The sequence below is a fragment of the Carassius gibelio genome, chromosome A1 (assembly GCF_023724105.1).
Source record: "Carassius gibelio isolate Cgi1373 ecotype wild population from Czech Republic chromosome A1, carGib1.2-hapl.c, whole genome shotgun sequence".
NCBI classification, from domain to species: domain Eukaryota; kingdom Metazoa; phylum Chordata; class Actinopteri; order Cypriniformes; family Cyprinidae; genus Carassius; species Carassius gibelio.
Window position 1 is genome coordinate 34,221,431 of NC_068371.1, and position 27,500 is coordinate 34,248,930.

The 27,500-nt window shown below is 41.6% G+C and overlaps 4 protein-coding genes across 4 annotated transcripts in view; 2 read left to right on the forward strand and 2 right to left on the reverse strand.

Annotated features, from left to right (window-relative positions):
* The first annotated feature begins 1,562 nt into the window (after positions 1-1,562).
* On the forward strand, positions 1,563-4,097 carry LOC128018268 (axin-1-like). The gene is made up of 6 exons (XM_052603695.1): positions 1,563-2,368; positions 2,439-2,517; positions 2,660-2,746; positions 2,957-3,093; positions 3,533-3,655; positions 3,721-4,097. The coding sequence occupies exons 1-6, from the start codon at positions 1,584-1,586 to the stop codon at positions 3,866-3,868; spliced, it is 1,359 nt and encodes a 452-aa protein (XP_052459655.1). The 5' UTR covers positions 1,563-1,583; the 3' UTR covers positions 3,869-4,097.
* A 468-nt stretch (positions 4,098-4,565) lies between these two features.
* On the reverse strand, positions 4,566-10,027 carry LOC128018251 (cytochrome P450 3A30). The gene is made up of 13 exons (XM_052603648.1): positions 9,861-10,027; positions 9,684-9,777; positions 9,438-9,490; positions 9,151-9,250; positions 8,946-9,059; positions 8,473-8,561; positions 6,154-6,302; positions 5,953-6,083; positions 5,788-5,860; positions 5,556-5,716; positions 5,251-5,477; positions 4,953-5,115; positions 4,566-4,870 (listed from the first exon to the last, which is right to left on the reverse strand). The coding sequence occupies exons 1-13, from the start codon at positions 9,929-9,931 to the stop codon at positions 4,751-4,753; spliced, it is 1,545 nt and encodes a 514-aa protein (XP_052459608.1). The 5' UTR covers positions 9,932-10,027; the 3' UTR covers positions 4,566-4,750.
* A 677-nt stretch (positions 10,028-10,704) lies between these two features.
* On the forward strand, positions 10,705-14,165 carry LOC128018256 (uncharacterized). Its single transcript, XM_052603662.1, has 2 exons — positions 10,705-10,892; positions 12,571-14,165. Exons 1-2 carry the CDS (start codon positions 10,726-10,728, stop codon positions 13,862-13,864), a joined length of 1,461 nt encoding a protein of 486 aa, XP_052459622.1. The 5' UTR covers positions 10,705-10,725; the 3' UTR covers positions 13,865-14,165.
* A 7,733-nt stretch (positions 14,166-21,898) lies between these two features.
* LOC128018227 (uncharacterized) overlaps positions 21,899-27,500 on the reverse strand; it is a 48,899-nt gene continuing 43,297 nt past the window's right edge. The window contains exons 74-76 of the mRNA XM_052603612.1: positions 26,624-26,718; positions 23,083-23,320; positions 21,899-22,344 (exon numbers count right to left, since the gene is read on the reverse strand). Of these exons, the coding sequence (XP_052459572.1) occupies positions 22,259-22,344; positions 23,083-23,320; positions 26,624-26,718 (419 nt within the window). The 3' untranslated portion in view covers positions 21,899-22,258. The remainder of the gene's footprint in view (positions 22,345-23,082; positions 23,321-26,623; positions 26,719-27,500) is intronic.

The window sequence follows — 27,500 nt, forward strand, 5'->3', positions numbered from 1 at the left end:
GATTATCCGTGTCACTCCCTGGAGATGAGGATTAGCCTTCACCGTGACCTTTCCTGACCGCAGGAGACGCAGGTCACAGCAGGAGAGACGCTTCACACACACTGCTCCTGTCTCCATCATCATCATCATCATCTTATCCTGGAGACATGTGACCCTGCAAGTGTGAGAAGCCTGACTAAACCTCATTCATTCAAAGTCTAAAACCAAGAAAACACACAAAAACATGTTCGTTATTTACAAACACAAAAACTTACTGTTAGGGTTAGTGTGCATTTAGTAGCTGTGTGTGTGTGTGTGTGTGTCAGCTGAGGTCGGGCTCCCACAGTGAGTCAGATGGCGTGTGGCGTGACCTTTAACACCCCTCCTCCTCCTCCTCCTCCTTGAGACGGACAGGTTTCTGGAGGATCTGTGGGTGGATGCTGAAGAGAGAGAGAGAGAGAGAGAGCAGCACAATCTTCTCTCTGCGTGTTGATGGATTCTGAGGATGAGGAACAGAACACACTCATCTGTCTGTTTCTCTTCAAGAATATCACCTGATTTGATATGGAGAGATTTAAGAGTATAAAGAGTATGAATTCATTCAATAAGTAAATAAAAAATAGCAGCAGTGAAAATAAAATTATTAATGTCAACGAATAGAACAAAATAACATCAAAAGTACACAATAAAATCCAATGAAAAGTCTGTGAACTTTACAACCAACTAATTTTACAAAAAGAAGTAATAAAATAAAAAGCAGCATCTAATATTTAAAAACACCGAGCAGGTGTGTGTGTGTGACTGAGAGGCAGTGATGGTGACGGTGTGTGTGTGTGTGTGTGTGTGTGTGTGACTGAGAGGCAGCGCTGATGATGATGATGATGATGATGATGATGATTGACGCGCTCGTGCCTCACTGACAGCTCGAGACTCACAGCAGCTGCGCGCGACTCAGACTCCTTCAGGTAAAATCATCATCTTATTATTACTCTGAACTTAATAAACATTTATTAGTAATGCTTAGCTCATGTTGTAGCCTGCACGGATGTTTTCAGGAGAAGATCAGATTCACCATCTAATGATTCCGTGATCGGAGCTCTTCATCACATTATCAGATCAACTCAGCGGAACTAAAACCCACTCAACTCTTGCGTTTTTTATGACGAAAAATACATAACAAAATTAGGTTTCTGACAGGAATAATGACGTATTTTAAATTTTTCGAAATTATAAAGGGTTGTTGTCTATTTTAATGTAATCAGTTTAAATCTGTACTACCAAAACAGTGCAAATACAAAAAAAAAAAAAAAAACGTGTTCTGTGAAAAGCACCTTATAAATAAACTGACAAAAATATAAATAATGCAAGTGTCAATGGACTTAACAAATAAAACAAATACAAAATAAAATTTTAATTTAATAAAACAAAAAACTGGACAATGAAATGAAACAAAAATGGATTAAAGGCATAAAAAACAAGAAGATTTATGCTTGTCATGAATTATGAACTGTGCGACAGGCAATGATGGTTACTTTACAATATTTGTATTGATTTTTAAACAAATATTTTCTCATGATTCAGCCTTCAGGAGCCTCGATGACATCATGAGTTACTGTGGTGACGGGGGCGGGGTCTTCAGCGAGGACACGCCTCGTCCTCCAGTGCCGGGGGAGGAGGGCGGAGTCTACAGCGGTAGGACTGCTTCTCATTGGTCGGAGGGCTGCGAGGGCGGGGTCTACAGCGGTAGGACTGCTTCTCATTGGTCGGAGGGCTGTGAGGGCGGGGTCTACAGCGGTAGGACTGCTTCTCATTGGTCGGGGGTCCCAGTGCAGCGCTCTGATGTGGATCTGGGGTTGAAGCCCGAGGGCAGCACGGTGCTGGACGGTCCGGTCGAGCCCTGGGCCGAGACACTGCTCACGCTGCTGGAGGACCGTGACGGCACAGCTCTGTTCCTGCGTTTCCTGCAGACGCTGGGCTGTGCGCCGCTGCTGGAGTTCTGGTTTGCCTGCAGCGGCTTCCAGAAGGTTCCCGAGGATGCCACGGAGCGCCGGCTCAAGCTGGCCAGAGCCATGTACCGCTGCTATCTGTGTGACGGGGTGGTGTCCCGCAGTATCTCCGCCGAGGCCAGGTGTGGTATACGGGACAGCATCCTGCAGCTGCGGCTAGACTCCGCCCTCTTTGAGCCGGCGCACGCACAGGTGCAGGAGGAGCTACAGGACAGACTGTTCCCTCGCTTCCTCCGGTCAGACCTGTATCTGGAACACACCTCACCAGAGACACGCCTAGCAGGACACCAGGCCACGCCCCCTCAGGGGGAGGAGTCTGAGAAAGAGACCCTCCCTCCCCACAGCGCAGCCAATCAGAAGCGTCCAGGCAGTCAGGAGCACAGGTGAGATCCAGTGAGATGAAGAGAGTACAGGAGAGAAGCGGTGAGTCCACTGACGTGTTTCCCTCCACAGACAGCGACGTCACGCGTGTCATCGACACCACCGAACACGAGAGAGAGACACGAGACACACACACCTGCCACACACACCGGTGAGTCAAACCAATGTCAGAATTAAATGAATAAAAGATGTGATTTAATTTTAAAAACATATGTGTGGTCACTATAAGTCCTCTCCCTGATCAGACGAGTGATCTCAGTGAACAGGTGTGTGTGTGTGTGTGTGTGTGACAGGTGAAGATGACGCCACACACCTTCGCAGCGGAGCTGATGAGACGACTGCAGGAGCTGCACACACACACACAGACTCACAGACACACGGTGAGCTCATCACATGCACGTTCACATCTTTGGGTTAATATTATAAAGCATCAGTCTTCTCTGGTGACGTATGCAGTGCTGTTCATCTTGACATCACTTCCTGTTACTCCATCACACTGGAAGTGCATTGTGTGATGCTGTATTGATGTGATGCACATTGTCACAAAACCAGTAGTGTGTGAGTTATCGCATCATTTCCTGTTCTGACAGGAAGTAGAAACCAGTGCCATCACTGCATTCTCATCGTGCGATTCGCTGAAGACGCTGGAGAGCGACTGCACACGGCCGGACACACGTGACGCTAGCGTGAAGAGCATCGAGATGTCGAGTCCTGCACACACACACCAGTTAGTGTTCATCATCTGATCTGATCAGGGCTCTGCAGTGAATGGGTGCCGTCAGAATGAGAGTCTGATAAAAACATCACAATAATCCACAGCACTCCAGTCCATCAGTGAACATCTGGAGAAGACAAAAGATGAAACACATCCAGCATTAAGATGATTTTAACTCAAACACATAGAGTCTATAATCCATAATAACACTTCCTCCAGTGAAAAAGTGTTCTGGTCTGAATCAGGAGAGAAATCTGCACAGATCAAGCAGTGTTTAAACAGCTCTAAACAACAACAGCTGATGCACTTTCTCAGTGGAGGAAGTGTTATTATGGATTATAGACTCTATGTGTTTGACTCTGGTTCTGACGGCACCCCTTCACCACAGAGCATCGTCTGCAGACCTGACGGAGACACACACTGATCTCTGGCTCTCTCTCTCTGTGTGCAGGTGTGTGACGGTGGTGTATTGTTACGATGGAGAGCTGGTCCCGTACAGGACGTGTGTTCAGGGAGTCTCTGCGGTCACTCTCGGCCTCTTCAAGTCTCTGCTGACGCGCCGGGGCTCGTTCAGGTGAGACGCTCGCTCTCGTCAGCGCAGGACTCCGTGTGATCGCTCATCTGTCTCTCGCTCTGCAGGTTCTTCTTCAAGAGAGCGAGCGCTGAGTTCGACTGCGGAGCGGTTCATGAGGAGATACGAGAGGACCACGCCGTCCTGCCCACGTTTGACCACAAAATCATGGCCAGAGTGGAGAGAATGAGCGAAACAACGATCACAAACCTCTGAACACAAGCCCTGTCCTGAACAAACTCTATAAGCGCTTGAGTTTCAGGGTGCTGCTTTTGAGTAAAGTCATTCATTCATGTTTCTTCTCATGTCACCCTACAGTCATATTACAGTCCACAATAAAAGTCTGAGATCTCTTCTTACTCTCCATGAAGCATCTGTGAGTGCTTCTATACTCTATTATCATATATCTATATGTGTCTTTATTCTGAGTTATAAACACTGTTGTTGAAAGGTTTAGGATCAGTAAGGACCAGCCCCAGACTCAAACACTGATTTAACTGAAAACCAGTGAAACTCAAACTCAAAAGCTATAGTAGTTTAGTTATGGTGATGGTTCTGGTCATGAACACATAAGCACGTTCCTGAGGTGTGGTTAGTAAAGCCTGGTGTTAAAACACGTGCCATCTTCATTGTAAAATTTAATATTTTCCATTTAAACTGTGGGGAAAAAAAGAATGAAAATAGTGAAACCCTTGGAAGAAATGTTGAGAAACTGTGGGTCACATTCATGTGTGTGTAAACTGATTTAACATCTGGATGTTGGAAAAGAGTGATGGAAATATATTTGACAGATAATGCGTGTCAGAAGAGGCTGTGTTGTTCATTATATAAGTGTGCTTGTGGTTAGATGAAGTGATTTTTGTCTGGTGTATTAATCTGAAGTGGGACTGGAGACAGAAGTGAGCTGAGAATGTCACTTTTCATACATTTTATTTCATATTTCAACAGAACATCTTTAAAGGCTGATCTCATGTTTAGTTCTCTCAATCAGAATAAACCCCTGAATCTGAATCTGTGCTCTCAGAAGCTAAGTTACTCAAGCTCTCAGTCTGAAAAGATGAAGAGCAGGGAAAGCTTCTCGTCGGCCTGAGAGCTGCTTCACGACGTGTTGTTGTTGTTACAGATGTCCTCTGAGAGGGAAGGTTTGCGAGGCTTGAACTGGAGTTTGATGGGGCTCTTGGGGGCCAGGAGTCCGCTGGTGTCGAGCTCCAGAGGAACCTGTGAGGAGCAGGAGGAGAGCGTGATGAAGTGATGAAGGACCGTCCTGCTGTGAGACGCTGACCGGGATCCGTCTGCTCACCTGAGTCTGCTCACACACAGAGACGTCGAAGCGCTGCAGGATCTCCACGATGGCCAGCTTGATGCTCACCTGAGCAAACCTCATCCCGATGCAGTTCCTGGGCCCCAGACCGAAGGGCATGAACATGTAGGGGTCGATCGACTCTCTGTTGTCTTTAGAGAACCTGAGAACGAGGAGAGAGAGAGTCAGCAATCTGTACAGACCCTTACGCTAAACAACCGATGAGATGTTGAGCTTTTAGCAGAACAATTCAACGTTGTGTTCACAGCTCTGAACAGACTCGGAGGATGAGAGGAACCTCTGCGGTCTGAAGCTGTCCGGCTCGCTCCAGTAGTCCGGGTCTCTGTGGAGGGCGAAGGTCGGGATCATCACCACCACGTCTTTAGGAACCAGGAGGCCGTTGATGTCCACCGTTTTCTTACAGACACGCTCCAGTCGAGCAACGATGGGGAAGAGCCGCAGAGACTCGTTCAGCGCTGCGTCCAGATACTCCATGTTCATGATGCCTTCATAGTCCACCGGATCCTTCATCACAGCAGATCAGCGGTTAGAGACCCAGACCCACACTCTGATCTCACTGAGAGAGATCCTCTGAAGATCTACCTCTCTAGAGAAGCTCTGGTCGATCTCCTCCTGCAGCTTCTTCATGGCCTCGGGGTGTGTGGCCAGATTGTAGAAGAAGAAGGACAGCGTGCTGCTGCTGGTCTCGTACCCGCCGAAGATGAAGATCATGGACTGAGAGAGGATCTCGTAGTCGCTCAGACCTGTGTGGGACACCATTCTTCACATACAGCACAAGATCGACTTCTACAGTCAACTCTCGGAGATGCTTCACCTTTCTCAGTGTGCTCCTCAGATCCCCCAGCCGTCTGAGAATCCACCATCAGCTGCAGGAAGTCCACTCGCTTCTGCAGGAAGATGCACACGCCACATTTACACTAACACTGGATCACAGCCATGTATTTAGATCAGTTCTGAACCCATGACCCTGGTGTCGTACCTTCTTCTGCTCGCTGGACACTCTTTCAGACTTGATCTTCTTCAAGGCAGCGTAGAAGAAGTCGGTCACAGAAGTCGGGAAGAAGGCGAAACCCATTTTCTCCAGGACAGGAGTGATGAAAGGAAATACAGCTGGGGAGGAAATGGAGAAGTGTGTTAAAGAGCAGTTTGTTCACACTGGAGGAGACGGAGCAGTGTTTACCGCTGATCAGGAACACAGGGTTCAGGAAGTCAAACTTCAGCATCTTCTTGATGTTGGTCACAAAAGGATCTCTGGGGTTGTTGAGAGAGTCGATGTCGACGCTGAAGGCTGTGCTGGTCACCACGTCCATACTGTACGCCCCGAAGAACCTGCACACACGAGCACACGAGGAACAGCGTCTGGTTCTGTCTGTGCCTTCAAAAAACTGTTCAACAATTCAGCCTGTAATAGCCTACTACACAGACATCTATTAATGTGATGTTAACCACTGCAGAGACTTCACCATATAAATGATTAAACATTCATGGACTCATAAGAGCTTGAGAAACAGTGTGTCTCAGTGTGAATTTAACTTGTGTATTCTGGAGCCGAGCTGCAGGAGTCTGTGTGTGACACACGTTTCATGGCTTCACTGGTTTGGATGTTTCACAGAAAGGGTGAATCGCACACATTAAAGGAAAGGATCATTCACGAGCTCATAACCACTGACCAACATCAAACACAAAGCTAAATGTGAATCCTTGAGATCAGGATCAGGAGCGGACTGACCATCTGCAGGTTCTGACGGCTGTCGGTCTGCTGGTTCATCAGAGAGTTATATTATATAGGCTACTTAATTTAATTTAATTTTATATTAGCACGTATTTCTGTCTAATCCTACGGCTCAAACTACCTGTGATTTTCCCATAATAACCCCTTTATGAGTCAAGATGTATAAGTGTTGTTGATGTGGACTCCGCTGATGAGAGTGTGTTCAGTGTGAAGCTTACACTGCGCTGTACCTGAGAGAAAACACATCTGATCTTCACCAGCAAGAAGAAAGAACATCACAGTTATATATGACATGAGAACAAGACCTGAACTGAGGAACAACATTTCAAGAGAAATATAATTATATTTTCATAATCATTTGTTTTCTTCTCAAATCTTGTCTGTGGTGTAAACACTCCTAGTCTAATGCCCCAGAGCACATCAATTCACACTCTGTTAATTACTGTAGTTCATTACTGTAGATAATTACTGTAGATAATTACAGTAGTTCATTACTGTAGATAATTACTGTAGATAATTACTGTAGTTCATTACTGTAGATAATTACTGTAGATAATTACTGTAGTTAATTACTGTAGTTCATTACTGTAGATAATTACTGTAGATAATTACTGTAGATCATTACTTTAGATAATTACTGTAGTTCATTACTCTAGATAATTACTGTAGATAATTACTGTAGTTCATTACAGTAGTTCATTACTGTAGATAATTACTGTAGATCATTACTGTAGTTCATTACTCTAGATAATTACTGTAGATAATTACTGTAGTTCATTACTGTAGATAATTACTGTAGATAATTACTGTAGTTAATTACTGTAGTTCATTACTGTAGATAATTACTGTAGATAATTACTGTAGATCATTACTTTAGATAATTACTGTAGTTCATTACTCTAGATAATTACTGTAGATAATTACTGTAGTTCATTACAGTAGTTCATTACTGTAGTTCATTACTGTAGATCATTACTGTAGTTCATTACTGTAGATAATTACTGTAGTTAATTACTGTAGTTCATTACTGTAGATAATTACTGTAGTTCATTACTGTAGATCATTACTGTAGATAATTACTGTAGATAATTACTATAGTTCATTACTGTAGATAATTACTGTAGTTCATTACTGTAGTTCATTACTGTAGTTCATTATTCCATGCCGTTCTTCACTCCTAGTCTGTCCCTTATTAGTGCATAGAGAGGATAGGCTCTGGATATATGTCAGTAAAACTCTCACAACAGAGCACTTGTACTCATTTTTCATAAATTTGACAATTAAAAAATGAAACCATAGTTAAATAAAATAACTTGTTTTCCATTCTGGCATTTATGATTCAAACGAGAAAAGTTTTTTTTCTTTGTACTGAGGTCAATTTAGGTTTGATACAACCTGCAATTAATTTACTTTGGCAACTAATAGTATGTTAATCATTCACCGTTTGCTTTTCCAGAGTTCACTGATTAAATAAAATTCAGTGAAGGTTGACTAAACTTTGAACTGTGTAGTTATGTCTCATGCATCAGAATGTAATGAAGGAAAACAAGCTTCTGTGGTGTTGAGAACAGAACCCAACACAGCTATAACAAGCCCTTTATTAAACACCTGCAGCTGAGGAAGTATTGACTCAGTATTATCTCTATTACAGTTACAGAGTCATTGTCTTCAGCGGTGTTCCAGGCACTAATAACACAGTGACACAGTCAGCTCTCTTCTTCTCTGTTCAGATACCAGAGGCTGTGGGTTATATTATATGAGACTCACTCTTTAATATCCACAGCTTCTCCTCGCATCGCTGTCTTCTTCAGATTATCAACCAGGATCTGAGAGTGAGTCTTCATGATGCCAAACATCTAGAGGAACAGTCATATTTTAATATCAAACACACACGAATCATTCTGTAGTTCAAACGAGTCATTTACATCTTGAACTGCAGCACTCTTCTGCATTCATTCTGCTTTAGTCATTAGATATAGCTATAACACAGATAAAGATAAGCTCAAGCATCAGTAAATCCTGATGTGCAGCTCAGACTGAATGACTCTGTAGTTCAAACGAGTCATCGACATCTAGAGCTGAACTCTTGCTTGTTGTGATGATATTACTGCTCTCATGTAATCACTAGAGATATTATAACTGGAGAAGGATACAGATGAAGTCATCAGCTCAGTCTGTGTTTCTCTCTGGGATGACTGAGGTTACTCTGAGGTTCAGATGATAGAGGACATGTCTCACACCTCCTTTAACCTGCCGCTGGTGAAGGAGGGCGAGAGGACGCTGCGGATCCTCCTCCAGTCGTCATCTTCCACGATGGACACGGCGTCATACAGCGGCCCGTTCAGACCGAAGTTCTGCCGGTTCACACACAAACACAGATCGTGTATATATGATATGTCCTCAGGAGATCACATCAGGCTGATTCAGTTTCAGGAGCTGATTTACCCTTCTGTTGGTGAAGAGAGAGAGGCATTCTTTAACCAGGATGGTTTTGATGATGGATTGGTCCATGATGCACAGAACGGGCTGCCTCGCATCATAGATACTGAAACACAAACAACACTGACATTCAGTCCAGAAGAATCATCCTCTTCTTTACCGATTCACTTTCAGTGTCTCATAATGACCGTCATCCTCTGCTCTGTGTTAAAGCTTAAAGACCATTGTTAAAGCTTCAGACATGTTTATTGTTTCATTAGTGTCCGGTGTTCATCTGTTAGTCTCACACTCACCCCCAGACTCGCCCATACTTCTTCAAACACTCCAGATCAAACAGATGAAACCCCTGAAAGAGCAGAGACAGGTGAGTTCATTCAGAGACAGGAGTCCTTCATGACAGAAGACTATGAGAAGTGATGAACACCCAGGTGCAGGTGCGGTTCATTTAATACAGTGAGTGGATCTTCAAACCTGCGCTACGAGTCGAGACGGACTGACAGAGAACGTCCAAATCAAACACAATCAGATTCATAACTCACCTTTCTATATTCCAGCATGGTTCCGAAGAATGGAAGGGGTTTGGGCCCCGGGATGCCCAGCTTCTTGAAGAAACCGTGAGGCCAGGATCCATATCTGGAAGTGAGATCAGAACCATCAGCTTAGACTGTTCTCAGCCCTGGATCCAGAACTAGAACAGGGTGTGTCGGGTCACTTACACATACAGAAGCAGCACAGTCAGTGTGAGCAGAGCCCATGTTCCAGCGGAGAAGAACAGAGAGAAGCTCATGATGTCTGCTCCAGATCGCTCACACTACAAACACTGCAGCTTTATTCTGCTCTCAGATTACACATTAACCAGGAGAAGATGGAAACAGAGTGTGTTGAACCTCTGAACACAAACACAGCTCATTCATCACAACACTGCAGCACCATCAGAGTCTTACACAATCAGCCAAACACAGAATACTGATCTAGAACCTGCTCAGAACATACAGCAGAGACGAGTTACTCTGTGATTAACTGCTAGTGGGCAGACTACAGTCATGGGCAAAACATTGGCAGTGACATAGATCTTCTGTTTTGCAAAGTTAGCTGCTACAGTTTTTTTAGATTATTTTTCCACATGTTTCTATGGTATACTGAAAATCAATAAGCGTATCAGATGTTTGATACTTTTTTTGTGTAAATGTTATTTGTTTCAGAAAACATTCAAAAGTTACATCCCAGTAATGTTTGCAGAATGGAATGTTCCCTTCAATTTCATATACCGTTTTTTTTTCTTCTCTTCTTTCAACACAAACCTTACACACAGTTCACATGGGCTCCAGCGCATGTGTGTAACGAGGGAAATAAAAGATGGATAAACTGGCAAAAGAAGCTTGAAGACAGAAAATATAGATATAAAAATACCAGAAAGTTAAGAGTAAAGACAATATTAATAAAGTGTGGCATGTGATCAGAAGTGATAGTGAACACGTACAGTAATCATATTTATTATTATTTTTATTATTATTTTTTATATACACTCAGAGCATACATTAGAAGTTTATATCCCAATGAGTTCACACTTCAGTCCTGCAGATGGCGGTAATGAGCTTCGTTTGCAAACCGTCAAATAAAAACCACAGAAGAAGAAACAGCAGCAGAGCGGGACCGGCTCGGAGCGCGTCCTCCCGGGCAGCAGGGGGCGCTGTGAGCGTCGGATCCGCCCGCGCGGAAGAGGCTCGGCTTCATCGCGCTCTCCGCTGGTGCGTCCTCTCTCTGTTTAATCTCTCGGTTTTATTCTGTGTGCTTGATGGGGTTCTCTCTGACTGTAGTGCTTTAGTGACATGAAACGAAGCAGAAGTCTGAGTGAATCACGTGTAGATGCTCTCACATTAGAGACTGCGCGTGAGCTGCGCTAGTAAGACACCGGGGCTAGTTGTCACACGCGTGTTCTCCAGCAGAGCAGAGCTCAAACACTCAGAGTCTGACACTCCTGACACTCAGCTCTTCAGTGAGCACACCTGTTTGACAGTCTGTTTATATCTCTTGATCAGCTGTTGGGAAACAGATTAACTCAGATAGCCTGCATTTCGACTATGCGATGAACCCAAAGGTTGGACTTTGCTCCTAACACAGGGATGTTTATATCCTCAGATATCACGTGATAGTTTCAGCTAATAATCATCGCGTTAATATGTGCTATTCAAATTAGGTTAAGACGAAATCATTTAAACACGCCTAAACCATTATATTCCTATATCGTGTTTTTAATTGGCTTCTGTGCACTAGTTGGTCAGCACTAGTTGGTCAGCACTAGTTAGTCAGCACTAGTTGGTCAGCACTAGTTAGTCAACACTTGTTGGTCAGCACTAGTTGGTCAGCACTAGTTAGTCAACACTTGTTGGTCAGCACTAGTTAGTCAGCACTAGTTGGTCAGCACTAGTTGGTCAGCACTAGTTGGTCAGCACTTGTTGGTCAGCACTAGTTGGTCAGCACTAGTTAGTCAGCACTAGTTGGTCAGCACTAGTTGGTCAGCACTAGTTGGTCAGCACTTGTTGGTCAGCACTAGTTAGTCAGCACTAGTTGGTCAGCACTAGTTAGTTTCCCTGCCACATAAAAGGGAATATTTTAAAACACATGTAGGTATTAAAGTGTTTTAAAACCTTTGAAAGGCCAGTGAATTTCTCTCTTTGTAGAGTGTTCTAACTGTAATTTGAGAGATCTATATTAGGTGTAAACCCGGTTTATTTGACCTGATTGACAGACAGTGAGTGGATCAGTGTTTATCAGAGTGATCTTGAGCTCGAGCTCATTCAGTGTCCCTGACACACTCTGAGCAGTGTTCACTGAACTAGCTTTTACTTTCACACTGACTTCACACTTTTATTAATGTCTTGTGTTCTTGTACATTTTAATACTTAACAAAAATGCAGATAAAGTTTTCGTTCATTTTTATTTCGGTTTTGTTAAAGTAAATTAAAATGTAGCATAGGCAACAAGTAATTCAAGTTGATAAAAGTACTTTTTTAGTTTAGTTAAATTAAATGTAAATGTAATGTAAATGAGGGGGGGGGGGTCCCAATAATAATGCATTTCTTATTTAATACTCGACTACTCCTGGTTCATGAAAAGACATGAAATAGTTCTTATCAATAAATGCTTATTAATTCATAGCCTTATGCAACAATTACATATGTAGAAAAACGTTATAATTATGGCATATTTTATTAGTCCTGTAACAGACAGTATTTGCATCAGTAACAATCACATGATTATTGGTATCTGATTGTACAGCGACGTACAGTCACTCATTAAGACTTGATCATCTTTTGTTTCCATAGTTATCACTCAACAAGTTAAACTAAAATAATTCTTCATTTCTAAAAACATGTTTATCATGCAGGCGGAGCGATGTCGTGACAGATGTGTGTGTGTTTTCAGCTCTATCATGGTGAGGACGTATAAGAGGAAGACGACGCGGGCGAGCACGGCTCCGGACATCATGCTGAAGGCCGTCAGACAGGTGCTGGTGTTCAAGAAGACCATCCGCAGTGCGGCGGAGGAGTTCGGCATCAACTACCGCACGCTGGCCCGTTACTGCAGCAAGATCCCCCGGGAGGAGGTGGAGGGTGTGGTGGAGCTCCCCAGCTGCCCCGTGGGCTTCATCGGTGCACGCCAGGTGTTCAGTCCCCAGCTGGAGGCAGAGCTGGTGGCCTATGTGCTGCTGGCGTCCGAGGTGTGCTCCCAGCTCCCGCCCAGAGCCATCCGCAGACTGGCCTTCCAGCTGTCCCACAGCCACCAGCTGCCCACACCGCCCTCCTGGACACACAACAGACAGGCCAGCGCAGACTGGTTCACCAGCTTCCTGAAGAGACACCCGCTGCTGTCCATCAGCAGTCCAGCGAGCGTGAGCAGCCAGAGCCACGTCCAGCTGTTCTTCAGCAAGCTGCAGACGCTGACCGAGAGACACGGCTTCAGAGCCGAGGACACCTGGATCATGGAGGAGATGGGCATCACCACGGCCCAGCGGCCGGACCGAGTGCTGAGCAGGAGAGGTCTGAGACAGACGGGTGCTGACCGCGGGCCGCTGGTGAGTGTGGTGTGTGTGGTGTCCGCCGCCGGACGCGTGATGCCGCCCTTCTTCGTGTTCCCTCGGGTGCAGTTCAGAGAGCACTTCCTGAGCGGAGCGCCGGCGGGGAGCTCCGGCGGAGCACATCTGAGCGGATGGATGAGGGACGAGCAGTTCCTGGACTTCTTACAGCACTTCACCCGACAGACGGCGTGCACCGTGGACAGACCCTGCCTGCTGCTGCTGGACAGTCACGCCGCTCACCTGTCCATCGAGAGCCTGAACTACAGCAGAGCCAGCGGCGTGGTGTGTCTGTGCTTCCCTGCGCTCTGCTCCCAGCAGCTGGAGCGCTGCGTGTACGGCCCCTTCAAGAGGAGCGTCAACACGGCCATCGACGGCTGGATGCACGGCAGTCCGGGCAGGAGCATCACCATCCATCACATCCCGGGGATCGTCTCGTCCGCGCTCCCGCTGGCAGCCACACCGGAGAACATCAGCGCAGCGTTCACAGCCTGCGGGATCTTCCCTCTCGACCCCCAGCAGCTGGAGGCAGACGGTCCGGTGACCCCCGGCGCAGCGGCTGGACCAGACTCACAGGAGAAGGACGGTCTCCACTGGCTCTCCTGTGATTACACCGCTGCAGACCGCTGCTCAAACACTTCCTGACGTTCAGTGTTCCTGTTACCTTCTCCACTGCTGGTGCTGTGTAAATACTAATTCAATGACACACATTTTAAATGCATAAATTGTGAAAGATGGCTTTTTTGATACTAGATGCTCGTGTTTTCTCTGCTCTGTGTCATTAAACAGCTTCTGCGGCTGTATTGTATGTGTGTAGGATTCCCCGGTGTGAGAAATGTTCATCTGTGAATATTATACATTTTCCTGAAAGAAGTGTCTTCTACTCATCAAGGTGGATTTATTTGATCAAAAATACAGTAAATCAGTCAAATGTTATTACAGTTTATCACACCGTTTTCTGTGTGAATCTGTGTTAGAGTGTAATTTATTTCTGTGATGCTCCATTGTATTTTCAGCATCATTCCTCCAGTCTTCAGTGTCACATGATCTTCAGAAATCAGAATAATATGATGATTTACTGCTCAAGAAACATTTCTGATCATTATCGTGCATTTCCCCCATTTTATATATACACACACCTAATGATAATAATAATCCTATATGGATAACATTAGTATATGAGAAGTGAAGTAGTTTTCTCTGTTGTGTGCGGTGCTGCTGTCACGCTGAGTTTGATCAGACAGATGTGCCTCGATGTGTTTGTGTTCAGATGTTGATCATGAGCGCTCAGGTGGATGCTGTAAACTGATCTGTCCATGCGGGATACTGAGGATTTCTTCACAGAGATCTTCATCTCAGAGAAAGAAACCACCGCAGCGCAGAGACACCAGGAGAGACCAGGAGCAGGTGCTTCTCTTTAGGATCTCTTGCTGTTGTTCTCTTGAATGTCAGCACAGATATAACAGGTAAATATCAGAATGAGGAACAGTCTTTGCTGTCTCAGAATACAGGCTCAATAAGACTTTAATAGTATTTAATAAACACACTAATGGTTTATGTACACACTGTATCTAACCTGAATCACTAAAACATACAACGATAGAATGACAGGCATATGAAAATAAGAGAATAATATTAAAATAAGTATTTCAAAAATGTAAACTTAAATTTACTTTGGAAAATATACTTGGAACAGGAATAATAGAAACATATGTACAGTTAATTTAATATCTGAAAGACAGATCTCCTAAAACGGATATGAAGAACCTAGAATGGTTCTAGTTCTAGAGCCAGTTATTAGAGCTGTAAGAAGATGGAGTGTGTGGATTGAGAGAGACTTGATCTTGAGATCAGAATACTGCTTACACTCGCTCTGAATGAGGACGACATCTGAATCAGAGGATAACATCACGCTTTACTCTGCTTGGAGAATAAAAACAAGAAGTCTGTATTAATGAACACGGATGAGCATGATGGGTTGAGTTTCCTTGATTTCTCTTCTTTCAACAACACTTTCTAAATTAATTGGATTAGACAGTGCTTGTGTAACCCAAACTCTATGGATTTTATCCCAAATTAGCTGGTCTCTCTTTCCTATTGATCTGGAATTATAATATTGCTAGAATCCCTTAGTTTATCTGAAAGTCATAAACAGGCATTACTTCCATGGTCATTCATTTTTTAATAACTGGTTTGAGAATATATATATATATATATATATATATATATATATATATTTCCCAGTTATTTAACTCAGAAGATCTTATTTTAAGTTCTGATGTAAATGTAATTTTCCAGTAACTCCCAGAGAATTGTCGAACACTATTCCTAAAGGATGTGTTCTGCTGTTAAGGGACTCATTAGATCATCCAGCACTTTATCTTTATCTTTATCTGTAGACCCATTTGAATCCCAGCAGTAAACTGTGCTTTCTGTCACCTTCTTCATCACGTAACTATAAGATCAGATCACTTCTTCAGAAGGAGCGTGTAACATCTCCTATGTTGTGTTTTATTGGAGGAATGTGATGATCATACTGATTGGAAATATGGACTCTGTCTCTGGAATATATAATAACTAACTAAATTGTTACACAGATTTTACCCAGCTGAAGTGTTTTTGAAAAGGTTTAAATCAGACATAGACACAAGCTGTTGTTTTTGTGGTGACCCTAATGAAACTGATGCACAGCAAAATCCCCAGTGTTAATTTAACACTCTGAGTGTGGACTCATATAAACACTGAAGCAGTGTTAAAAGTAACACTGAAGCAGAGTTGAAGTTAATGAGATAATTAAGAAGTTAATTGAGTTATGATTGACCATTATTGAAGACACCTGATGTTAACAAGCAGAATCACCAAACGAGAAAATCACAATTTGTGTGTCACCATTATAGTGGTCAGTGTTTGTGGATCACCAAATGCATTATTGTTTCACAGCAAACATTTGTGCAATGCAGAAACAAACTCACAGGTAACTTGTGCTTTTGATGACTTTATGATCTTGATTCAAATACATTATTCTTTAAAAAAACAGTTATATTTTATTATATATTGTCACCATAATTATTCAAAACAGGGCCGGTCCGCGGTATAGGGAAATGCTAAGGGCGCCACTCATCCAGAGGGGCGCCAGAATGAGTGAACGAGTGATTTTTTTTTTAGTTTTTTACATATATATATTTTTTTATAATAGGCTACTATTTAAAAACCATTAATTCGAAATACTACCAAATAAAGCAAAAAAAAAAAAAAAAAAGTCCAGCTCTTCAATCTTCCCCCGCCCATCGAGTGCTTGAAGTGTATGGAGTTAGAAATGTGTCTTTATTACATGCGAGAAAATAAAAGATCTGAGAGAAAAAAAAAAGTTTGAGAGAAAAAGTTATCACACTGATAGCAAAAAAACATTTCATGAGAGAAAAAAAGAATATTTGAGAGAAAAAGTTTTCATGCCAATAGCAAAAAATAATAATATTTGAGACTAAAAAAAGTTTTGAGAGAAAGTATTTTCTCATAGAACATAAAAAAATATACATTTGAAATTTAAAAAATTACTTCTGAGAAAAAATCTCTCTCAAAATACTTTGAAAAAAAACTCTCAAATATATATTTTTTGCTATCAGTGTGAAAATATTTTCTCAAAAAAAAAAAAAGTGTTTCTCTCGAAACGCTTTTCTTTGCTCTTGATGCAATTTCTTGCTCTCGTGTCAGGATTTTGCTTTCACTGTGAGAATTGTGTCATGGGCGGGGCCACGTTCCTATTGGCCAGTCAGGTGAGCATCGTCTTGTCTTGGGAGTCGAACTGAATCATTACATCATTGTTCGGTTCACCTGCATAGAGGCCGCCTCTGCCTTATGGCTAGTAGAGGTGTGCGATACCGCTAGATTTGGTATCGATCCGATACCAAGTAAATACAGGGCCAGTATCGCCGATACCGATACCAATACCGATACTTTTTAATAATTAAGGTGGATGCGTCTTCAACCTAAATCTAAATGAATTTTCATGACTTTTAATTTGTTTTTGTGATTTGCATTTTGGGTTATTAATAAGTTCTACAAAAGCTTTTGTTCAGAAACAACTTTTGGTTACTTCTGATTTATTTAAATAAACAAAGTTACAAAATGATTACTTCACAAATATAAAAAATGTAAAAACAAATTCTCTTTTCAAGTAGCATGTTAATAAAAAAATGTCTCTCCTCTTTAGTGCACTACTTTTCAGGATTTTTTTTTTAAAGTCACAACGTTTTACTTCACAATGTAAAACAAATTATCCTTATACAAAATTCCTGAAGCCGACATCTTCCACAATGGCAAGACGCTGCAGCTCCTTCACAATCATTTCTGATAGGCGCCTTGTAATATCCACTGCTCTTGGAGAATCAGCTATTGATAAAATAATTAAAATAATTAAGTCTGGTGCACATCTAGGTGAAGTTTAAATATAGAAACTAGTATCACTTTCACAGCTAACACAAAAAGGGTAGATTGGCCTGAAAATACAGCCATACAACGCTCCTCTTTCTCTCCGCCTCTGACTGACTGCTGTTAGAAATGCGCGGCTGAGCGGTGCGCGTGCCTGACTGCTGGTGGTAGCGCTAAGTGGTGAGTCACGTGACGGTACAACACAGGAGAGGGGGCGGAGAGCAGTGTCGAGCACGAGCAGCACTCTTAAGAGCTTGCTCTGCTCTGTGACAGCAGCAGCATTTTGACAAACACGGCCAGGTCGCAAAACGAGAAAAACTGAAACTTAAGTATCGATATTTTCCCGTTGGTATCGATCAATACCGATACCAACGTTGGTATCGATATTATCGATATAAGTATCGATCTGCCCACCTCTAATGGCTAGTTAAGTTGAGCACGGACACTCCAATGTTTGGGTAAGATGATGACACACAGCTGGCTGAGCAAGTTCAGAATCACTGAAGATTAAACATTAAAAAATAGCACTCATATTCATGAATGAACGTGTATTATATTATTTGCTTGCTAATCGCTAGTAAAGCTAACCAGCCATCATGCTAGGTAAACTTGCAAACTCACCTGGTTTATACTATGTTTAAATCAAATGCCAAATTAATGTTTTGATTTAGATAGTTTCACGCCTTATTTAGTGAGTAGTGAGCAGTGATTGATATACCGTTTGAAAGTGTCCCACCTAGTTTTGTTTAAAATAGTCTTTGTATGGTTGTTGCACTACATGTTTAGCTACACTGCATGTATAGCTCGCGAACTCAGCTACACGGGGCTTATTCTAAATATTTTTTACCATCTAGCTGAGGTCTAGAGCTGACAAGGTTAATTGCAGGTCTAGGACTAACTCTTACATTAGCAACCCACAAATATGTTTGTGCCTGTACTGTCATGGTAATTATTTTTTCTTTTAAATCTTTCAAACGGTATGTCAATCACTGTCTAACGTTAGCTAGTTGTAGGGTTGCCACCTTCCATGCATACTAGCGTTAGTTGAAAGTTGTGCGGGAGGTTGTAAGAACAAGCAGTTACTCTTCAGGTGCTTTGAGGCTAGCAAGTGCAAAGGTAGAAACTAGCTCACTACTCACTAAATAAGGCGTGAAACTATCTAAATCAAAACATTAATTTGGCATTTGATTTAAACATAGTATAAACCAGGTGAGTTTGCAAGTTTACCTAGCATGATGGCTGGTTAGCTTTACTAGCGATTAGCAAGCAAATAATATAATACACGTTCATTCATGAATATGAGTGCTATTTTTTAATGTTTAATCTTCAGTGATACTGAACTTGCTCAGCCAGCTGTGTGTCATCATCTTACCCAAACATTGGAGTGTCTGTGCTCACTGCTCAACTTAACTAGCCATAAGGCAGAGGCGGCATCTATGCAGGTGAACCGAACAATGGTGTAATGATTCAGTTCGACTCCCAAGACAAGACGATGCTCACCTGACTGGCCAATAGGAACGTGGCCCCGCCCATGACACAATTCTCACAGTGAAAGCAAAATCCTGACACGAGAGCAAGAAATTGCATCAAGAGCAAAGAAAAGCGTTTCGAGAGAAACACTTTTTTTTTTTAGAGAAAATATTTTCACACTGATAGCAAAACATATATATTTGAGAGTTTTTTTTCAAAGTATTTTGAGAGAGATTTTTTTTCTCAGAAATAATTTTAAAAATTTCAAATGTATATTTTTTTATGTTCTATGACAAAATACTTTATCTCAAAACTTTTTTTAGTCTCAAATATTATTATTTTTTGCTATTGGCATGAAAACTTTTTCTCTCAAATATTCTTTTTTCTCTCATGAAATGTTTTTTTGCTATCAGTGTGATAACTTTTTCTCTCAAACTTTTTTTTTTCTCTCAGATCTTTTATTTTCTCGCATGTAATAAAGAACCAAAACTCACTCCATAGAAGTGCGTCAGAAACAGAGCGCGCGCTCGATCAGTTGTTGGTAATTTGTTGTGTCGCGTGCCCGACGCCGCATTTTGTTAACACACAGCTCGTAGAAACGGGCCTGGCAGCTCGAGCCAGTTCTAGACACGGGGAAAGTTTCCTGATTGTGACGGAAGGCCGAATTTACATGACACATTATAAATGAGCATAGTCTGCGATAGATACAGTGCCAAAAAGAAGAGAAGAGGATAAAGACAGAGGTAAAGAGATGTAGTGAAAGAACAATTTATTGCATAGGAGTAAGATACTATAATTTCATGGCAGTTATTTTTACCACAGTCCCCAGACTGATTTTGTACAATCATGTCAGTTTTAAGATGCATCTTTTATTATCACTTTTTTATTAATGTTTTACTCTACAGTTGAGCAGTTTTGGGGGGATACAGTACAGGCCAAAAGTTTGGAAACATTACTATTTTTAATGTTTTTGAAAGAAGTTTCTTCTGCTTATCAAGCCTGCATTTTTTTTATCAAAAATACAGAACAAATATAATATTGTGATATATTATTACAATTTAAAATAATTTGTTTTCAATTTATTATACTTTAAATGATCATTTATTTCTGTGATGCAAAGCTGAATTTTCAGCATCATTACTCCATTCTTCAGTGTCACATGTGACATCCAGTCGATCACATGATCCTTTAGAAATCATTCTAATATGATGATTTATTATGAGTGTTGGAAACAGTTCTGCTGTAATGTGTGTGTATATATATATGTTAAATCATGAACACAATGACAGGGTGAAATGAGCTGTGATGCATGGGGCGCCAGATAAAATCTTGCCTAGGGCAGCAAATTGGTCAGAGCCGGCCCTGCTTCAATATTAAGGAAAAAAGAACTCTTTAGGATTAAGCATTTAGCCATGACCATTTATCATATGATCCTCAACAGTGGTGACAAATAATTATACATACTGCAGTGCATTATGGGAGTTTTCATGTATTGCAACATGAAGCATTTTGTTGATTGTCACCATTGTACTGATTCATATGCTGGTTCTTGATATCTGTGTGTGTCTAAAAAGAACTGGAGTTCAGATTTTTGTAAGTGTTACACAGATTTACAATCTATTCCTTGTTAATGTTGAAGTACCTTTTTTTGTGTGCTGCAGCTTCACTGGGACAATTATTCGAACTCTAAACTTCTGATAAAACACATTATTCTCAATATAACTACCAGCTCATTGTGTCTATATGTTTATTGTATTCCACTGATCTCTGGTCTCTACAACATCACATATAGAGACCTAGCACAATCAATCAAGGGTCAAGAACACAACTAAACCAAACACTGATCTCCATGATGGTGGCATCATTTTAACCAATAAATCATCAACATCTGATCCTGTGTATTTCTCAATAACAGCAGGTGTTAATCATTAATGCACAATCATCATTTAATTAGTCACTTAATTATCTCATTAACTTTAACTCTTTGAGGACTTGGGATTTCACTCAAGACTAGTTTGTGACTTGGAAGGAATGACTCTGTTCCTCCTCTGGTGAAATCAGCTGCTGAGTTCATGGGTGGAACAAAAATATGGCAGGACTTTTACTTTCTGACCCCTGGAGTGTCCACCTCTGGACCCCCCCTCAGGCCCCTATAATCGGCATCATCTTTCACTCCTCTAGTGACGGCCCTGGTTCCTGCCCTCACCGTCACGGCACAAAAACACTAATCGAACGTAGTTCTGGAAAAACACTGTATTACAAATCAAGTTAAGTTATTTTGCTTTCTAGTAATGCAGTACAGTGAATCATAGCTGTCTACAGTCCCCCCCGTGGATTGAATTATTGGCAATTTAACGTTCAGTGAGTAATTTACATAAATATTCAGAAACTATTTGCATCAAACGGGTTGCTGACCCCTGGTGAGACCCTGATGTGCTGCCTAGCACTTTTACACATCAGGCATTTATATAACTCTGATCAAGTCTGTGTGTACACACGTGTTCTAAATGAAGCCCCAGTACTGTGTATTACACACAGCCAGGGGCGCTGCACAAGATATGCATAGAAAGTCCTAATAGAAGGGCCCTCTCTTCCTTTGGGGCCCTGGTAATCAGTACTGGTTTTACCCCCAGTCCGACACCCCTGCACACAGCCATACTGAACTCTGTGAAGAAACAAAGAGGAACAGGAAACACAACTCCTCTCACAATGAAAAGAGAGATGGAAATATGTATTTTTTAAACCTAGAATTAAATAGGTGAAACCAGGATAACAAGTGTACAATTATTAATCTTATGCTTTAATCCATACACAGTTTGACATTACATTCATTAGTCTTTGTTCTGGAGTAACATGAGCTTCAGCGTTGATCTCCTCTCTCACGTGTACAAACACAAATCCTTGTACTTCTAAATATTGATTACTGAGATGTTTTTCATAGTTTGTTTTAACTTATTTGAGATCTATCTTTTAATTTATTAACTTCATATGAACGAGTCAGATATGAACACAGAGTGATTTAGTCATCAATTCCACGCAGAAATAGTTCATGTCACTTCATGACAAGTGAAAGTGCAGAAACTCTTTAAATACGAGACAGAGCGAGAGACAGGAAGTACAGAGACGACGGCGATGATGTCATCAGTGCAGCAGCTGCAGCGTCGTCGTGGTAACAGCCAATAGGAGCAGCTGCAGACAGACATGTGACCAGACTCTGGATCCAGCAGCTGCAGAGAGACACACAGATGTGGAGACTGACACGGTCTTCTCTAGCACTGGATTTAAATGATCTAAACTAGATAAAGACTTCTTCATTTCTGTCCTTCAAACTAAAGATTCAGTAACGCTAGGTTTATGATAACAAGTGAACAATATAAAACCAAATACATAAAGACAAGAAGAGAATAATTGAAAATAATTAACAATACTTAAAATACTTAACTAAAACAAAACAAAACCTGAAATCATTTTATTTTAGCAACATTCTAAGGCATAGCTTCTCATTTTCATTTAAAGACGTTAAAAAATAAATCAAACTAAAATAATAAAAACTATATAGATATTTTAAAACAACTCAGCTATTAAAATGTAACAAAATAATAAAATGTAAATATTTAAATATATCAATCAAAATATGAACAAAACTGATAATAGTACAGTAAAAATATGACTGCTTTATGATGAACGTTGATTTGAACTGAATTCGAAGGCTGAACTGTTCTCAGGACAGAAGTAGTTTTCTAAATTATTTGAAGGAAGTCACATTTGAAATGTTTATAGGACTTACTTATTATAGTATTAGTAAAAACAGAGGTTCTGTATTTGTGAAATGTGTTGTGCTCTACTGTTTAAAGCTGGCGAATGCTCGTGTGTGTTGATGAACAGTATCAGGTGTGAACAGCAGTGTTTGGAGTCTGCACTGTGACGGCTAGCCCCGTGTCTCCTGTCCTGATGTGTGTCTGTACCTGTGGTGCCGGTCTGGACCGAAGGAGCTTTAGTGCTGCTGCTGGATGTAGTGGTGCTGCTGACGGTGGTCTGTGTGACGCTGGAGTTCCTGCCCCCCGTCAGATCGAGCTGGAGCGAGTCCAGATCCACCTGCAGCTGGAGCCTGATCCACTCCTGAATCTGTGCTGCGCTCTCATACCTCTTCAGATCGGCCACATTCACACCCAGAAGACCCTTGACCTCAGGCACGAGCAGCACCTGCACACAACCACACACACACACACACACACACACAGAGACACACACACACACACACACACACACACACACACACAGAGACACACACACACACACACACACACAGACACACACACACACACACACACACAGACACACACACACACACACACACACAGACAGACAAACATACACACACACACACACACACAGCAGTATTAAGATTAACAAACGTCCTTCAGATGAGACAGAGGAACTAAACTGCTTGTGTTTCTGTCAGCAGAAATGTGTGTGACTGTGAAAGTGCTTGGGTTTAGAGTCTGTTCTCAAATGTGAAGTCTGTTCTTTATTTATACAATGCTTTCTACAACTCTGATGGTGTGAGAGTCAAACAGGAGAACAGTGTGCTGATAACACACACTCAGTGATGCATGTGTGCTTTAATATCACTTATTAACATTAGCAAATGCATTAACTAACATGGACATGCAATACTTTTCTTGTTACTGTATTCTGTTAATCTTAACATTACTTAATTAATAAAAATACAACTCTTCATTGTTAGTTGATGTTAATTCTGGTCCCTGAAACCGTATTAATTAACAGATACAACCTCTGATTTTAATACTGTATTAGTAAATACTTTAATTAACGTTAGCTGGGAGTGAGAAATGCTGGAGAAATATTTTTCATGTCAACTAAAGGAACCTTATTGTAAACGGTTAAATATAGCTATTTGTTAATTCTACAACGGTAACTATATGACATTTTAGATTAATACAAGACAGTAAATACAGATAATACATATAAAAAAATATCATTGAAGGATTAGTTCACCCAAAAATGAAAACTGCCCCATAGATCACTCACCCTGAAGTCATCCTAGGTGTATATAACCTTCTTCTTTCAGACGAATCCTGTCAGAGTTATTTTAAAAATGATGTCACTCGGCGGGGGCTGACCTGCATCAGTCCAAGAGACGTTTAATAAAAACTGCCTGCATTGAAAAAAAGGGACTCATACGGCTCCGGGGGGTGAACAAAGGCCTTCTGTAGTGAATCAATGTGTTTTTGTAAGAAGAATATCCATATTCAAAGCGTAAGAATCAGTTTAATCTAGCTTGCGCTCAGCGTTGTACACAGAAGCAGTTCTGGGCAGATGACAGATTGAGGTCAGTGCTCTGCATGTGCCGTGAGTTTCATGAAAACCAACGTTTGTTACCTCGAGCAAAGGAAGCACCGTTTCCTTACTTTAGCCAGTCTCTCTTGGCTTATATGGAAATCCTCTGACATTCTTCTTTTACAAATCCCAGTTCACAGCACTGACCTCATACTCATTCCCCAGAACTGCTTCTGTGTACAGTCATGCCCACAAATATCGGCACCCTTGGCAAATATGATCAAAAAAGGCTGTGAAAATTCATCTGCATTATTAATCCTTTTGATTTTTTATTAAAAAAATTCACAAGAATGTATCCTTTCATTGGATAATAAGAATTTAAAACGGAGGGGAAATATCATTATGAAATTAATGTTTTTCTCAAATACTCGTTGGACACAATTATTGGCACCCCTAGAAATTCTTATGAGTAAAATGTCTCTGAAGTATATTCCCATTCATATTCACAATTTTGAGCACTCCAGCATGATTATAAACATGATGAATTATCCAGCCATTGCTTCCTGTTTCACAGAAATATAAAGAGGAGGGAAAACAAAGCCCAAATGCCCTTAATCATCCATCACAATCAGAAAAACCAAAGAATATATTTCTGATGTGCAGCAAAAGATATTGAGCTTCACAAATTGGTGAAGTGGCTTTAAGAAAAGAGCTAGAGCAGGTGACAATTCCCATTTCCACCATCAGGACAATAATTAAGAGTTTCCAATCAACAGAAAATGTTATGAATCTGCCTGGAAGAGGACGTGTGTCTATATCGTCCTAATGCATGGTGAGGAGGAGAGTTTGAGTAGATAAAGACTCTCCAGTGGTCACAGCTGGAGAACTGCAGAAAATAGTTGAGTTTCTGGTTCAGAAAACCTTTAAAAATATTGTCAAACAGAACCTACATCAACACATGTTGTTTGGGAGGGTTTCAAGAAAAATTCTCCTAGCTCATCCAAAAACAAACTAAAGCATATTCAGTGATCAGACACGACTGGAACTTTAAATGGGACTGGCTTTTATGATCAGATGAAACTAAAAATGAGCTTTTTAGCAGCAAACACTCAAGATGGGTTTGGTGAAAACAGAGATAAAAAGTACCCCATGTGTAAAATGAAATATACAGCTGTGTTTTTGATGTTGTGGGCCTATATTTCTGCTGGAGGTCCTGGTCATCTTGTTTAGACACATGCATCATGGATTCTATCAAATACCAACAGATAAAAAATCAGTAAGTGACTGACTCTGTTAGAGATCTTATAATGGGCCATGTTTGGATCATTCAACCGTACAATAATTCAAACACACACCTCAAAAACAACACTGAAATGGGTCACTGAGCTCAAACCCAAGCTTCTGCTACAGCCATCCAGTCCTCTGACCTGAACCCTAGAGAACATGAGAGGAGTGAACTGAAGAGGAGAAGCTGGAATCTGAAGGGTCCGGAGTGATTCTGGGTGAAGGAATGGTCTCTGATCTCTTGTCAGGTGTTCTCTAACCTCATCAGGCATTATAGAGACAGTTTTGAGCTGTTAAACTGGCAAATGGAGGTTAAAAAAATAATTCAATAAAAGGGTGTTCTTAATTGTGGCCAATGTGTATTAGAGAAAAACATTAATTTCATAATGATATTTCCCCCCATTTTAAATTCTTATTATCCAATGAAAGGATCCATTTTTGTGAATTTTTCAAATAAAACATCAAAAGGATTAACAATGCAGATTAATTTCCACAGCCTCATTTGATCATATTTGCCAAGGGTGCCAATATTTGTGGGCATGACTGTACAACTAGATTAAAGTGATCAGTAAGTTTTGAATGTGGATATTTTTCCTACAGAACACCCCCCCCCCCCCCCCCCCCCCCCCCCGGAGCCACGTGAGACACCTTTTTTCAGCGGACGCCCTTTTTATTAAACTTCTCTTGGACCGATGCAGGTCAACACCCGCTGGATGACATCAAACAGCTTGAAAGATCAAAGACATCTTTTTAAAATAATTCGTCTGAAAGAAGAAAGTCATATACACCTAGGATGATTTCAAGGCGAGTGATCTACATTATTGCTTGTCAAATGTGTAAAAGTGAATGTAAAGTGCCGTGATGTGAATGTTTCCGGATTGTTGTCGAGAGATTAGCATCAGAAACTAATGAATAACTCACGTTGATGACGCTCTGCTTCAGACTCATGAAGGTGAGCACATCCATATTCACACTGGAGTTCACAAGAGCACGGATGAACGCCACATCAGCACCGCCTGCACACACACACACACACACACACACACACACACACACACAGAGAGAGAGACAGACACACACACACACACACACAGAGAGAGAGACAGACACACACACACACACAGAGAGAGAGAGACACACACACACACACACACACACACACACAGAGAGAGACATACACACACACACACACACACACAGAGAGAGAGACAGACACACACACACACACACACACACACACACACACACACACACAGAGAGAGAGACAGACACACACACACACACACACACACACAGAGAGAGAGAGACAGACACACACACACACACACACACACACAGAGAGAGAGAGACAGACACACACACACACACAACACAGATAGAGAGACAGACAGACACACACACACACACACACACACAGAGAGAGAGAGACACACACACACAACAGACAGAGACACACACACACACACACACACACACAACAGACACACACACAGAGACACACACACACACAGAGAGAGAGACATACACACACACACACACACACACAGAGAGAGAGAGACAGACACACACACACACACACACACACACACACAACACACACACACACACACAGAGAGAGAGACAGACACACACACACACACACACACACACACACAGAACACACACACACACACAACACAGATAGAGAGACAGACACACACACACACACACAGAGAGAGAGAGACACACACACACACACACAACAGACAGAGACACACACACACACACACACACAGAGAGAGACAGACACACACACACA